This window comes from Leguminivora glycinivorella, chromosome 22, assembly GCF_023078275.1.
Source record: "Leguminivora glycinivorella isolate SPB_JAAS2020 chromosome 22, LegGlyc_1.1, whole genome shotgun sequence".
Classification (NCBI taxonomy): Eukaryota; Metazoa; Arthropoda; class Insecta; order Lepidoptera; family Tortricidae; genus Leguminivora; species Leguminivora glycinivorella.
Window position 1 is genome coordinate 10571424 of NC_062992.1, and position 16597 is coordinate 10588020.

Below are 16597 nucleotides of genomic sequence, written 5' to 3' on the forward strand. Positions count from 1 at the left end.
GCTAGCTAAACTATTTCTTTCGCGAAAATATTGAATAAAACATAATAATGGAACATTTATCCAGCCAATCATAAGTATAACAGCCAAATACGAAACAATAATAATACGAGTTTTGAATGATTCACGGTTATTTTCATTAGACTTATATTGACCGGGATATAGACCGTGATTACCTTTTTGATTTGATACATAGGGCAGACCAAGCGCACTATTGCCTGCAGAATTAAAGAACACATTGCTGCAGTCAAAAAGAACGATACAAGTCGGCTATTGCTCAACATCTCATTGAGTCGGGTGCAAATCATTGGATCGAGTTGCATAGTCCTAAGGTAATTTCGACGGAACGCCACTACATACCGAGATTGGTAAGAGAAGCCATTGAGATTCACAAATATAAAAATTTCAATCGTGAGGATGGCTTCAAACTATCTAATGTATGGAATCCAGTGATTTGTTTGTGTAAAAAACCGGTGAAGTCAGAATTGAACAAACGTAGTGACACTGTGAGTGTAGTGTGTTTGGACAGACCATCGCTAAAGTGAACGCAGCCGACGCGCGCGAAGGAGGGTAGATCGCGCGCTGTTTACGCAATTTTGACATCCACCCGCCTTCGTCAGTTTTCCGTGATCATGATGCATGCAACTGCGTCGAAATATCGGGAGCTCGACAAAAATCAAAAAGGTAATCACGGTCTATATCCCGGTTACAAATTAAAATATTTCCTATGAAATAATTTAATTTAGTCTTAGAGTAATTCGTTTTTTTTTAGTCGTCTCGCCTATTATACGATCGCCATATTACAACACTAATGCCATTTATGACGTCACCCGACGTCCTCGACGTCACGTTGTTGACGTCACCCGACGTCTTTGACGTCGCGTTGTTGACGTCACTGACGTGGAGTCGTTTATGCATTGAAAGAAGGCAGGGAAGTGAATCAGTTTGTACGCGGTTTTAGCTCCTCGTAGCACGCTCGGAGGTAGATGAAGTTCTTCTTAGCTGGGTTGAAATGCTCATGGCCCTGTAATATATGAAAGATATTAGCTAAATAGGTAATATGGGCATTTTCAGAATTTGGGACCCCCCAATTTCGTAATTTTAGTTAACAACTTACGCTAATTAGGGGTCCCAAATTCTAAAAATTCCCAACTGTGTTTCTAGAATACAATACAGTAGAAATATTATTTATTGCTCACCAATTTAAAACGTGGTAGTTGCCTTACCGTTAGTTAAAGTTAGGCTGTCAGACAACCTTTAGTGGAGACAATAGTTTCTAATAAATATTATAGTCATTATGTTTTAAAAATAGAAGTTTAATAAAGGCGATTGAGGTTGCCAGAGCTCAATGTCGCAGTGTGGTGTCCACTCCACTGTATCCTACAGTCACAGTTTACCATCAAGTGGCCCGTATGATTGTCTGCCACGAAAATATTGTAAAACATTTGAAGTACGAACCTTGGACCAATCATAACCCACGGCGTACGCGAATATCTGCCCGTTGTGGTTGAATGCGGCCCTGGTCAGTGGCTGCTCTAGCAACTCTGAGGACTTTAGCTTCGTGCGCGCGTCCTGAAAGATAATTTTAATTATATTAGTTGTGTGCCCACAACACATTCTGGAATAGGCTAGTTTCCTATAAATAAAATATTTTATGCAGTGCCCGAAATAAAGCACCACATAATTAGAAGAAAAATATGGACAGTAGTTATGTTTAAACACAATTTCTATTTAATAAGTCAAAGAGAAATATATAAAGTAATTGAATTGACCGTGACATCACTCTTCAGTATTTCATAGTAATTCCATATTAGCAAATCGTTTTGACAGTTCTTAAAAAGAAGCTGATTTGACTAGTAGGAAACTAGCCTATTACACCACACTAACTTAAAGGAGGTGTAAATGTTTTTTTTTTTTTAAACATTAATTGCATGTATAAAATACCCAAGTGGTTATGTAGGTATAACGAGTCAGCGCTGTTTGACTAGCACATTATCTGTTCGCGTATTAGCAAAGTAATCTTCTAGATTTTTTTTAGGGTTCCGTACCTCAAAGAGGAAAAACGGAACCCTTATAGGATCACTCGCGTGTCTGTCTGTCCCTCTGTCACAGCCGATTTCTCCGAAACTACTAGACCGATTTATATGAAATTTGGCACACGTATGTAAACCTGTGGCCCAAAGACGGACATGTAATATAATTAAATGAAATTAAACGAAATTTAATCATAGGGGGCACTTTTGGGGGGTAAAATTGAAAATTAAAAATCAAAGTTATTAGAACTATATTGTGTTACATATCAAATGAAAGAGCATTTTATAAGCATCTCAAATAAAAATTTTTTATAGTTTTTATTTTGGTAATTTAGAAGTAATTTAAGAAAATAAGCAAAAAATGACCATTCCCCCCCCCCCCTTATCTCCGAAACTATTTAGCGTAAAATTTTCAAAAAAATACACAAGATAGCCCTCTACCTGTAGATTACAGGAAAACCTATTAGAAATCTACAGTCAAGCGTAAGTCGGACTTAAGAGAAAAAAACTCAAATTGAGATTTTCACTCACTGCCGCTGCAAGTACTTACTAAATGTTTTGAAATTTTGTGAGCGCCATGGACAGATAGAAAGAAATTCATTTCTGTTTAGAAATTGTTAAAAATTTTAATCATTTGCCAAAATGACTTAAGTTCCTACTAAAAAAGAGGCGCTTAAGACTGTTTAGAACTGCACTGACCATAATATTGCCCTAATAGGTCCAAAAAATGGTGTATATATACGAAAACAAAAAAATTGTGCCACCGACAACCAAAATCTGAAGTCTATTTGCTCTATCTCTTATAGTTTCCAAAATGTACGCAAATTTTTGAAAGTACAAATCTAGTGTACGTTGCTATCACATGTTGTCAGGCGCTCATGACCTTTTTGTATGGAAATGTCGAAATCCGACTCGCACTTGACCGATTTTCATAGAAAGTTGTGTTTTATTATAGTTTTGAAGGAGGTTTCATGTTTTTAACTACCAACGCAAAAACGACGGAGTGTTATAATAATAATAGGTTTGACGCTTGACATGTCTGTCTGGCATCATAGCTCCCGAACGAATCAATCGATTTTGATTTAGTTTTTAATGTTTAAGGTGAATTAGTCGAGAGTTTTTTTTGTACCACGCAGGTGGCAAACATGCATACGGTCCGCCTGATGGAAAGCGGTCACTGTTACATATGGACGCCTGCCACTCAAGGAGTGGCACATGTGCGTTGCCGACTCGACTCATTAGAAACTTGTACAAACCTGTACTTAGAAGGGGCCTGGGTGCTGACGACTCAAAGGACCGAAGGAAGGAGGAGGAAGGAAGGAAGGAAGGAAGGAGGAAGGAGGAAGGATCTATTGTCCTAATTACTTCCGTAGGTCCTCCAGTCGCCAGCATACCGCACCCTCGTTGAGCTCTGGCTGCCTTACTCACCGGCAGGAACACAACAATGAGTAAAGTCTAGTGCTACTTGACTGCGGTCTTTTGTAAAGCGGAGGTAATTCCCCAGTTAGACTCTGCTCTACCTTAGAGTATATTCAATTTAGTATTAGAGTTATCAGTCAAGAAATTCAAATGCAGCGCCATCTATTATTAGTTTAGACAACTTTTCATGTGACTTTCCATGCCTAAAGGTTCGCACAAGTCTCAAGTCGCGTAAATTACTTAGTAAATTTTGCCGAGAGACGGCGCTAAATACAATAATACTCATTAGAGTACTTATACTTCTAGTCAAAGACATATATAACTCCGTATAGACAGATAAAGTCTAAGAATAAAACTTACTTACCTCAGTACCACACAGAAGAAGGGCTCAGCTAGATGGCGCTAATATTAATATTTGAAATTTTAATAGTACCTTACTACAGAGGCCGGGACAAAAGGGGTTGCCGGCCGAAGACATATAGACGGCCGAGCGAGGCGAGGCCGGATAGGTCTGAGGCGGGCAAAATCAAATACGCACCCAAAATAAAATATTGTCTAGGGCTCGTACCAGTTGCAGTCGGCACGTCTATAAAGCCCCTTATAGTTTTTTTTAATTTGCTAAATACCTGGATGTTATGTCACAATTATCTGTGTTTGGAAATTAAAAAAGAAGAGTTTGCCGGCCTTGGCCTGCAAGGTTTGTATGAAATTCCATTATCTATCAATCGTCCTAGCCGCACCTGCAACGTCATACTTCGCTGCCAATTATTTAAATATGTATGAATATAATAAAAATAAGCTATTTAATTAATTTATTTATTTTTAAGAAAAGGTAACCTAGGTTACGTAACGTAACTACGTTACAATAGGTTCAGTAGTTTTTGAGAAAAATACGAAAAACTACGGAACCCTACACTGAGCGTGGCCCGACACGCTCTTGGCCGGTTTTTTATTATTATAAATGGGCTTACTCTTGGCCACAGACTAGCCAAAGGCAAAAAGGTGGCCTACGATGAAGTGAGCTCGCCCAGAAGATGCCTGTTCACTCTTGATTTGAAGGTTTCCATTCCTTGGCAGTGCGCAAAAGAAAAGAAGAAGCAAAGCGCTTTTGATTAACATAGATTTCGCAGTAACACCTGACGAAGCGCTAGAAGTTCTTTGCTAGTAGATCATAAACCGCTTCACATACCTTGTCCCAGAAGGAGAATGAGCCATCGGAACCCACTGTTGCCAGAGTCCCATGAACGGGGTGGAAGGCGATGTCATTCACCGCGTAGATATCCTGGACAACAATGTATCATTTTTATCTAGTTATTTAAGTTTTTTACCCTTTGACCTTTACGTTTATTGACTCTTGCAACTGTCCAATATCAACCTGCGCGCATGTTACGCGACAGGCGCTAGGCGTAGCGATCAAGAGGTTGCAACAAAATGGCGCTTTGTGTATAAATAAAATTATGATTGCTCAATGTTTTGAAGGAAAGATAATTAAATTAGTCCAGAAAGCATATTTAAAAATATTTTAAGCGGGTTACTTATGTGTTAAGTCGATGCAGTGTTCGACATGTTTCGATCCATTTTCGAGGATCTTTCTCAAGAGTAGCGACCCCGCCTTTACATGTCGAGAGCTACATCGACTTAACACGTGAGTAACCCGCTTAAAATATTTTTAAATATGTTTGAGTCTCACGGGAGTTTTATAGTTAAAATAGTCCAGAAACCTTAGGCCCTTCACATATACCACATATATGTGATATATGTATATAAATTGTAAAATGAATACCAGTAAACCTATTTTACCTGATATCCACCAGTGGTTCCTGCTGACCGATGACACTTGAATGTGAAGTTATCTTTGGGGTTGGTCGGGTTGACATACTGTATGGCCACTCTGCCCTCCACTGAACCCAGCGCGAAGCCTGCTGGCTGCTTAGTTTTCTTGTCCTAAAGGAAAACATATACCTAAAGTTTCTTCAAAAAGTTACAGAAAACTATGCAATTAGGATACAAGACTTTGACGACCGGTCTGGCGCAGTCGGTAGTGACCCTGCCTGCTACGCCGCGGTCCCGGGTTCGAATCCCGGTAAGGGCATTGATTTGTGTGATGTTTTCTATGTATATAAGTATTTATATCGTTGTCTGAGTACCCACAACACAAGCCTTCTTGAGCTTACTGTGGGCCTCAGTCAATCTGTGTAAAAAAAAATGTCCTATAATATAAAAAAAAGACTAATGTCATAACACTTGATTAAAATGTTGCGTAAACAATTAAACATCATAGGAGAGACTAAAGCACACAGACTCTGTTGGTTGGGCCATCTCGAGAGGATGGATGATCGGCATGTGAAAAGAACATACCTAGGTCGCCAAGCAGGAGGACGACCTGCCGGACGCCCTAGGTATCGCTGGAGCGACATGGTGGAGGCGGATCTGTGTGAACTCCAAGTCAAGAATTGGTGAGAGGTAGCGCAGGACCGAGAAAAATGGCGCCGTCTTGTATTTTTTTTATACTACGTCGGTGGCAAACAAGCGTACGGCCCGCCTGATGTCAAGCGGTCGCTGTAACCTATGGACGCCTGCAACGCAAACAGTGTCACATGCGCGTTGCCACCCCATTAGAAACTTGTACATTCCCTTTTGCTGTGTTAAGTACACAGCAAAAAGGAGTGTACAAGTTCTAAGGAGGGTTCGGGTCGCCGACGACTCAAAGGACAACAGACGGAACAAGTTTGTTCCGTAAGTCCTCCCGTCCTCAGCACACCGCACCCTCGTTGAGCTCTGGCAGCCTTACTCTCCGGCAGGAACACAACACTATGAGTAGGGTCTAGTGCTATTTGGCTGCGGTCTTCTGTAAGGCGGAGGCCAAGTCTCATTTTGGGGCACTTAGCCAACGGAGTAAATAAGTAAACATTCAATGTGAAAACTTCAAGCAACAAACAATTTAATTTAATTTAAGGGATTATGTTACGGCGTAAATTCAGTAAGTAAGTTTTACAATAGCCCTTGCCCTGTTTATATTAGCAGGGGCGGCTCACTCCGCGATTCTATCGCCGCGCTATAAGTACAGCCGAGTTTATAAATATGTGTACATTTTTTCACCTTATTGCTACGAGTTAAGGTGAAGAAATGAACAGATATTTGACGACCGGTCTGGCTCAGTCGGTAGTGACCCTGCCTGCTAAGCCGCGGTCCTGGTTTCGAATCCCGGTAAGGGCATTTATTTGTGTGATGAGTATTTCTGAGTTTTTTTTTTTTTTTTTAATTATAAATGGGCTTACTCTTGACCACAGACTAGCCAAAGGCAAAGACGTGGCCTACGATGGAGTGAGTCATGGATGTTTTCTTTGTATATAAGTATATGTATTTATCTAATTAAGTATGTATATCGTCGCTTAGCACCCATAGTAGTTTGGGGCTAAGTTGATCTATGTAAGGTGTCCCCCAATGTTTATTTACATTTATATTTATTTATGAACTCGACTATACATGTCGGCGGATGCGAATTCGCGGCTTTCACGCGCCGCAATAAAATTCAATGTCGGCTGCTCGCCTGCGGTCCGTTTGTTAATGTAGGTAAGAATTTAGAATGGCGGCATTTTGTGAACATCAAAGGAGTGAGCCTTCTGTACTTGTACTATTATATATTCTGTGATATTAGCCCTTGCCCTGTAACCTTGGTATATAAAGAAAAAATGGTGCCTACCTTAAAGATAGCGATGCAACGATGCTGATGCTTCAACGGGGACTCAACTCTCTTAAACTCTGCCGGCTTGCCCTCCAGCGTGTAAAGACAGATGCCGCGGTCCGCCGTGCCCACCACTGCCATCGGGTAGTCCTGTACACATCAATAAACTTCAGTACGTAATAAATTGGTATGTAGACTAATCACTCTGTAAGGGCCTATCCACACACAGGCGACGCATGTTCTTAAAACGCGGAACGGACGCCAGCGCCGCGCTGCCTGAGTGTAATTTAAAAAACGTCTCCTCACTACATTTTGTATAGGAAGGACGTAAGACGCGCCCCAAGCGACGAAGCCCGAGTGTGGGTTGTCACTAAGTTTGTTAGTCTGCTGTAGACTTTTCGAGCATAACATTATGTTACTCGTACAATCAATTTTCATTCTAATTGATTATGCAAGGGGTTAAATAAATGTCATATACAAAGAAAAAGTGACCAAGGCCTCCAAGTGTTCCGAGCTGGAGCTGGCTGGCCTTGGTCACTTTTTCTTTGTATATGACATTTATTTAATGTTTATAGTATAATAGTAGTGTTACTACTTAAAAATACAAATTAAAATATTTTCAAATGAGAATAATTTAATTTGTTCTAAGATATGCAAGGGGTGTCTGGGATTTTTTGTGAAATTTTAAATTTGCAGTCAAACATCCATCTTTGAGTAAAAACGTATTGGTAGTCAGGGATTAGGCTTGTATCGTTCACAAACTATGAACTGTTAGGAATAAAATCCCATCAATGACCGAAATGAACTGAATCTTTCCGTGCTCTGAGAATCGGTCTTTGCTCATTTAGTTCACTATATGATCGGCGAACGCGAGCGGTTTGGATCAAGAACGAGTGTGTGAATGCGCCGACCGAGAGCGAGAGTTACTTAGCAGAGCAACAAAAAAAGTCAAATTTTCATATTAAACTTCGGTTACTTACAACCTTTCGGCCCGGAATGTTACTATCTGCGGACTATTCGTATCATTTTGACACTATTTGGTCCCATTCGTTCTGATCTTTCCGACCGCAGTGGTCGCTGGTCTGACTGAACTAAATGAGCAAAGACCTAAAAGAGCGAACTAGTTCGTGGGAGCGATTGAACGAGATCGGAGCGCTCCGATCAACGAACGAAACGGCACAAGTCTATCAGTGATATTTAATTATTTATATGAACTCACCACATCGGCACAATAGCATCTTTCCGAGAGATTCATGCTCATGATTGGCTGAGAGCTGCGAGTGTCCCAGAACTGAAACAGACAAGAAATATTACAAAATAAGAAACTTAAATTAATAAATAATAAACTAATAAAAATTAAACTAATATTAAAAAAATAAAGTTTACTTTACTTTAGTTTAAGCATCGGTTGCACTCTACCACACTGTCTGTCACCAAATTTAGCGTTTGCTAAATTTTTGTACGGGAATTCCGGAATTCCCATAGTCTTCTGCTGCGTGATGTTGATGTGTATGTTAACTGTGGTTGATACAACTGGCCTTAAGGATATCAAAGCAGCGATTACGTAAAAATTCTATAGCCGGGCGATTCTCCAGAAAGCTCATTTTTCGTGTGCCTTGATATAACTTTAAATCTAGCTGATTATACGTACCCAAAAATCATTATATAAGCACGTTATTACCTGATGAAAAAGGTGCCTAAACTATTTTTATGTTTAATGCCCTATGAAAAAATATATTTGTCAATAAAGTGAAAAACCAGCTGTATTTTGTATGTGGCCAAACATAGTCATTAGACTTAAACTTGTTTAAAACATAAAGTAACTTTAATAATGTCTTATAATTTTTCCCATATTTAAACAGATAAATGCATGCAAGTATTACATAAAAAACACATCAGTACACTAAATATAATATTACCAAAATCTATTTCAAACATCGTGTAAAAATAAAGCGTCATTATTGAACACCGCGATTATTTGTGAAGTGTATCGAAAACGAAACGCATCGAACACCCAACACGCAGCCCCCGGCATTCACCCTCCGCCCCTCAGCCAGAAGTCAACACTCAGATGAGTAGCGCGTGCGTCGTTCCGGCCTGGTAAGTCACCAAAAAAGTTCTTTCAATCTTGTCAATATTTTCATCATTGTTACTTTCACCTATTTGTCGATGATAATGCATGATATTTAAATGAGATCGTAACTGTGATCTAGCAAATGAAAGCGTTATGCTTGCAAAATAAGTATTTTAGTATGCATTCAAAAACAAACGAGTTTCGACAGGTTTCGTCAAATTTGTCATTGTTGGCTACGTCATTGTAGGCGAAAATGAGTGAGACGACAATGACGCTTTTCACCAACAATGACAGACTTAAAAGCCTACAATGACGTTATCATCCAACAATGACGTTTTAATATGAAATTTCATTATAATGCTTTAGTGTTTGCTCGTCATTATTAATATAAATATAATGTATTTTGTTTAAGGTCGAATTTGTGAGATATATTACAATGAAGATAATATATTACGTTATTAATGTTGATACAAATCGGTACGATGCTCAACAAGAACTTGATACCCAAGAACATATAACCATTTAACGGCACCTTTTCCGTGTACCAGGTTCTGTGGGAAGAACTACATTCGCCATCGCTAACGATGAGAACGGCCAGTTGCTTTAGTTGTGGTGCTTCAGAAATCTGTTCACATGGCAAACATTTAGGCTACCAATTCAATCAAACACGGCGCTAAAGAAAAGTACCTACCCTTAATTCCTTAAAGTTTAGATAGATTGAGGATAAAGTCTGATTAATTTATAATGTGAAAAATGTAGAATAATTAAATAAAAGAAAAATGTTAACAGTAAATAAAAAAATATATAGTGAAGCACACCTTTCAAAACAAAAGGGAAGGTTTGCTTTACTATTATACGTGATATTATTACTTCATTGTCTTAGAATTACACAAAAACTGAAAAGCTAAGTCTGACGTAGGTAATTTGTGATATTAATGTAAAAACGTTAAAAATGCTAGTGAAATAAAAAAGAGCCTGGGGCCTATTGCATAACAATTTACAACTCATATTACAAGCGGTAGTCTCCCTCCAATTCATTTAATAAGAAAGAGAGTTCCACTTGTAATACAAGTTGTAAATTGTTATGCAATAGGCCCCTGATCATAAATAGTATAGATAAATATTAGAGTATAAACGAGAGTAATCTATATGAGGAAAAGTAACTTAAACTAAGAAAAATCGTTCTGAGATTGAAATATATAAGTATTTAATTCTTTACTCCTTAAGGTAGATTATGAACATAAGTCTGATTATGGTAAATACAAATATATGTATACATTGTCATAGTAAATAAACATATATTATAATACCTATTAAAAATGTTACGTAAGTTACAGAAAAGTTGAATATGAAAAAGTGATCTTATTTTGATTATTCAGCTAAGACCTAAGGTTGTGTTACATTGCATTTATTGTTTTATTATTTCATTGTTTTTAGTTTAGATAGACTGTCAAAATAAGTCTGACTATGTTAAATTGTGATATTCTAAACTATCCGTATAGGAACTTAAGTGTTAAATATTAATAAAGAACCAAAACTAGTTAATTAATAACGTTTAAGACAAATCTGTAATCACATCAGAAAAAAATTGTGAGTACAATTATTAGATATAAGATAAGAGATATAAAAGATCTGTTTTAACTTTTGATGGCCATGTCATACTTGTGGGAATAGACCTAAACATTTGTGATCATAAAAATTAGTTATCTTTTCTGTAGGTAGAACCTACATGAATGTTGATTATTTAAGAAACGAATTATTAAAAAAAGAAGTTATACATTTTTGTTTTATTTCATTGTACTACTCAGGTTATATAAAAACGACTGTTGATGGTAAGTTTTTACCATGCACATAAGACCTTTTTACTATTCATCTTAAGACATTCGTCATTGTGGCCGTCTCTGCGTCATTGCTGTCTGCGAAAACGTCATTGTGGAACACGTTCATCATTGTCGGCCCCTACTCATTTTTTTCAAAGTCGCATATATAGCTAAATAACGGTTTTTTCCATGTGCCTCCTTCACAGAAGTGTAAAATGAACCCTAAAGTATCATTTAAGTGCAACAGTTAAGTCCAGGGACTAAGAAAACTGCGGGCACAAAATTTGTTCCTGGAGAATTTTTCTGCGGAGAACCGCCCAGCCATATTTGTGAAGTACTTCACATTAAGTTAAAGCTAACACTATAACACTTAGATAGTTCTACCCACTTATATTATGTAAGGGTCCCCCCACATCTAGCGTCTCGCGAGCGTCGCGTCGGGCCAACTGTATGGAAAAAGACGTCGCGTCGACGCGGCGTCAGGCTTTGCCCATACAGTTGGCCCGACGCGACGCTCGCGAGACCTAGATGTGGGGGGACCCTAAGGGAGTCCCCTCTGCCAACAAACTGTTCTGCAGTTTGGCAAAATAATTAATTGTACCAAAAAAGGTTAATTGTAAATAAACGTTTTTTTTTTTTAAATTGAACATTAAACCTTGAACTGCTGTAGTCAAATATTATGCTGAAATGAATGAATGGTCATTATTTAACATGTGAAGTATGGTGAACTTACCTTCAGGGTCTTGTCCCAAGAGGCGGTCATGAGACAGGTGTAGTTGGGAGCCTTGACCCAGTGGCAGGTCTTCACTGGAGCATCGTGGGCTGCTACCTGCAATAGTTATTGTTAGGAAAGAAAATTCTAAGGGTGAATCCATAAATAACAATTATAGACACTTTCGTGAGACATATTCAAATATTTAATGAAGGTTTGTGAAGGCTTGTGAAGGCCCTTTGCACCTCTGGGGTGCCTTAGGACTACAACAACAACTGCTATGACATGTTTTGGGCCAATTTTAGAGGCCCCTCTTCAGGCAAATAGGAGTTTAGATGCCGCGAACTCCTATATGCCTGAAAGAAGCTCTAATATAATAGTTAACCTTACCTGAATGGTTTGATTGGCTGCTAGGTCCCAGCATTTGACACTTTTGTCTGTTGAGGCCATGAACACCTTGGATCCATCCTGAAAAATACCAAAATTATGTTCAGGTTTCCAAATTTGATAGAATTTTAACAAGTTTTGAGGAGAGGGGTCAGTTATTTCTGCAACTGGATTTTTTTTAAGTTTAACCTCCTGGGGTTCAATGTTCTAATATTAGGACAAACTACCTACGATGAATTTTGAATCTACGTTAAATGAAATTGAGTTGCTTTTGTTTTTGATTCATTCGATTTTCAAACAAAAGAAATTCAGCCCTGTTTACTAGTGCCATTGATTCAAATGGGGGGCTGCTAGAGGCTAAGAATCAGCGGTTTACTTACATCATGCCAGGCTACATCAAGAATGGGGCCGTCCATGCCCTGAGCAGCTTTGGGCACTGTTTTCCCGGACGCTTCCACTTCCCAACATCTCACCTGAGGAGAAACAAGAATTTATTACTTTTAAACTATTTCTGGTGGTGAAGTGTACATTTATAGTTATCAAATTTTGCAAAGTCTGTAAGCAGATTGATAGATTGACATGGATGACTCAACCTTACTGTCTGATACTTGACCTGGGATCTTTCATATTAAAAACATAGTAGAGATGGGCCGAATATGGGCTTTGCCGAATAATATTCGGCCGAACATTCGGTTCAGATCTTACCGAACCGAACATTCGGCCGAATATTCGGTGCGTTATATTTTTAAAGCTGATGTAGAATTTAAAACATTTCAACGAATGGTAATGAATACATAATGTTACTAATGTTACTATGGCGCCTACTGTTCTTATCAATAGATGGATATTTAAAATTTTGTTTTTTCTTGACCTATATGTTTGTTACAAAATACCGTATGTTATTGATATTGTTAAGCACATATTTAGCTCTATTTTTGTAGTTCCTTGGAATGCTGAAATACGATGGCATTATCCAATGAATTACGAAACAACTTACGTTATTTACCACTTTGTTTATTCGGTAAATATTCGGCAATGTAACCGAACTATTCGGCCGAATACGAACATTGGCAAAGTTGCCGAATATGCCGAATACCGAATATTTACTGAATATTCGGCCCATCTCTAAAACATTGTAAACCATATTTATGGAATATGGTGTTTGTAGAGTGGCATGTAGCATTTTAATAATAATTGTAATATTTCCATAACTTAACAAATATTACGTACCCGACAGTCCCACGAGCCGGCAATCAGGAAAGTTTGCGGTACAGAAGGCGGGGAAAACTCAAGGGCCGAAACAGTGTCGTCGGGAGGCGAGGCTACCTCCAGATCCTTGTTGGGGTTGCCCCCGGCTGCTGTCATTTGGTTGAACATCTTACTGCACTAAGCTGAAGCAAAGAAATCAAGGATTGGAGAAAGGCGCAGTACATTCAATGTTAAGTTAATGATTGGCATGTAATGTTCATAGGTTATGCACAGATTCGTAGAACCCACATTTTTTAAGAGAAATAACATAATAATAAATACCTGCAAAGCGATTTCTCCAATGTTTTGTTCAAATAACAGACGCAAACCGTTTTTTTAGAGGTTATGTTATTATCGACTTTTTTTAATGTGTCAAGAGTGACAAGACTAAGGAAAATATTTAGGCCTAGTAAACGTGTAAGTTTTACACAACTTAGAACATATTTTCTACAATTTAAATGTTTTAGAGATTTAATATCACAACAAAATTATCAATATCGACGATATCTCCAAAAACTATTAATAGTATTAATGAACAAAATATAATTTGGAGGATATTATTTAAGAGCGGTAAAAAGATTTGCTTAAACAGATACATTAAGATCTCCCATACACTGTTAATCCTGTCAATATTATTGGCCATTTATTTATTTATGATTTATACACAAACTAAATTTAATAAATGCAAGATCATGCTTTAATTTACGCCTTCATTGGAGAAAAAGAGAAACATATTCCCGGTTGAAGCCGTACAAGTTAACAACATGCCAAATACTGGTAGCCCGATGGGGAGTTAACAAGAAAATACATTTGTAATTTGTCATACCATACCATACGTATCTGCGGTATCTGTCAAAAATAAAGTTGAAACCGAAGGCTCCTCTTTGTATATTATTGTTATCTTCGATGCAAATCTTTTGTTTTCATAAAAACAAGATCTCTGAAACGCAGTATTTGCAGCCGCACATCCATATTTATCGCCAACATCAGCTACGAGCGCTAGAACGATAACATAGCTTTCGCAATGGGTAGCACGGATTATGTGGCAATTAAAGACCTGAAACCAGGCATGAAAAACATCAACGCAGTCTTCATAGTGCTGGAAGTCGGCGGCCCGACGCTAACCAAAGAAGCTAGAGAGGTCAGGACGCTGCGGGTAGCGGATGCTAGCGCCGCAGTTAACCTCTCAGTTTGGGACGAACCGGGCGCCCTACTTATGCCTGGCGACATTGTACGACTCACAAGAGGCTACGCGGCTTTATGGAGAGGCGCTTTGACTTTGTACGCTGGTAAATCTGGAGATATACAGAAAGTGGGCGAGTTCTGTATGTTGTTTAACGAGCAAGTAAACATGAGCGAGCCACAGCCTACACCACCACCGCCTCCTATGTCTACTACCCCTCCGGCTACCACGCCCGCCCAACGCGCGACTCCGCCAGCCGTCAACAACAACAGCAACAACAAACCGTTTCAATCTGACAACAAAATGGGAGGACACAAAACTTACGTTAGGGGACGGGGCCATCAGAGAAATAACAACAGGAGGTAGCATTTTAGTGACATTCAAGACTTTATTCGTAAGAGTATTTTGCAGTAATGATGTTTGTATTTTTAAATTTGTGTGTATATGTTAGTAGTTAGAACAAAAGTAATTAGATTTAATATGAAGTTAACATTTTTTATTCTCATAGTTAGTAATGTAAGACAAATATGTATTGCTCACACCACCAAATATTGCTACTTTGTAATGAAATGTAAAATATTTGATCTGTAAATAACTGTAACCAATTATTTTGATACATTAATTCCTGAAAGTACATATAGTTCTTTGAATTCAATCATTTTCTCCTCGACACTTACATAGTCCTGTATTTCTACAAAGGTGTTCCGTAGACCAAGCTTTAAGGTGGCTAATCTTTTTTTTAGAATAGAATCATTATTTATTTTGTAGTAGAATCATTTTTCAACCATCTACATGTACAGTCAACCAATTGGAACTACTAGGCCACTGTAGAACTATGTCATAGTGACATTATAAATCAGATTGTAAGAAATCTCTTACTGCTTGTCATTTTGGCATGGTTCTAGAGTGGCATAGAGTTCCAATTGGTTGACTGTACATATCTCTCAATAAAGTAATAGAAAAGGTTTGGGTCTTGTGGGACACAAGGAGCCTACATGCTGTTTTTAAGGCACTATCACATCTGCTCCATAATGTATGTAACGCTTTGGTGTAATATTAGTATGCAATTAATCTATGAATTCACTTAAGGAATTAACATTTTTAAAACTGCCTTGATTTTGTCCATGATTACATCATCTAGCTAGATCTTGAAACAAAAACCAATTGTCAAAATTGTCTATAGTGCGAGTGAAAAGCATGTAAATATAAGTAAAGCAAAAGAGCTAAACTGATTTATAGTTTTCCTACCCATAGAGCTCTTTCGTAGTCGACATCTAGCGTCAAGTAGCGGAACTATTATTTATACCAGTACTCTATACAAAATATTCAGAGTGTCCTCTGAGAGTCCTGAATTATCCCCAGTCCGATTATAATCACTCTACTGCTCTAGCCTTAGGGCTAATTTATATTGAGCTGTTAGTAGGTATTTAAAAAGTATTGTGATTGTGACAACTCACAGAGAAAAGCTTCGTTGATTAATAATAGCGACAAGCCTCATTTAACTAGGTAATATTGTCTCTGATTAGACAGAGATTTACCTTAAGTATAAATTATGAAATTTCCTTGTATCAGTTTTTTTAATGTGCTTTGCTACTTGAGAAATGTCATTTTACGTAGACAGGTACCTATTATTGGATACTGTAAGTGTGGTAAAATAGTATTTTATGCAACAGGCGTTTAAAGGAGGTCAAAAAAGACGAGTGGCGTGGGTAACAATTTGAGGCGAAGCCGAAAATTGTTATTAAGACACCACGAGTATTTTTTGACTCAGTTAAACACCGTTGCATACAATACTTTTTCTACGACCATGCACTTAGTTTTTAATAACTTTCGTGAAATTCACACTGTTTCCTGTATTTTGACGCTAAGGTTTGCACTGTCTGCTTAGCTGCCCAAAGCCTTCCCGCGCACGCGCGCAGTATCATTATAAAAATTCGTTGCCATGGTTACAGAGCCAAACTATTATGCGTTTTCAGTATTTTCGAAACTGCGCGCATGCGTCAAAAGCCGGCGGACGCTGGCTTTGGGGAATAGACTTA

General features: G+C 38.2%; 2 protein-coding genes across 2 annotated transcripts; one reads left to right on the forward strand and one right to left on the reverse strand.

The window, feature by feature from the left end:
• Positions 1-659: 659 nt before the first annotated feature.
• Positions 660-13797, reverse strand: LOC125237826 (protein Rae1). The gene is made up of 11 exons (XM_048145024.1): positions 13658-13797; positions 13358-13518; positions 12508-12600; positions 12131-12208; positions 11762-11857; positions 8354-8425; positions 7153-7284; positions 5250-5393; positions 4639-4731; positions 1456-1569; positions 660-1021 (listed from the first exon to the last, which is right to left on the reverse strand). The coding sequence occupies exons 2-11, from the start codon at positions 13502-13504 to the stop codon at positions 938-940; spliced, it is 1053 nt and encodes a 350-aa protein (XP_048000981.1). The 5' UTR covers positions 13505-13518; positions 13658-13797; the 3' UTR covers positions 660-937.
• A 254-nt stretch (positions 13798-14051) lies between these two features.
• Positions 14052-15192, forward strand: LOC125237871 (SOSS complex subunit B homolog). The gene has a single exon (XM_048145098.1). The coding sequence runs from the start codon at positions 14400-14402 to the stop codon at positions 14922-14924; it is 525 nt and encodes a 174-aa protein (XP_048001055.1). The 5' UTR covers positions 14052-14399; the 3' UTR covers positions 14925-15192.
• The last annotated feature ends 1405 nt before the right edge of the window (positions 15193-16597 follow it).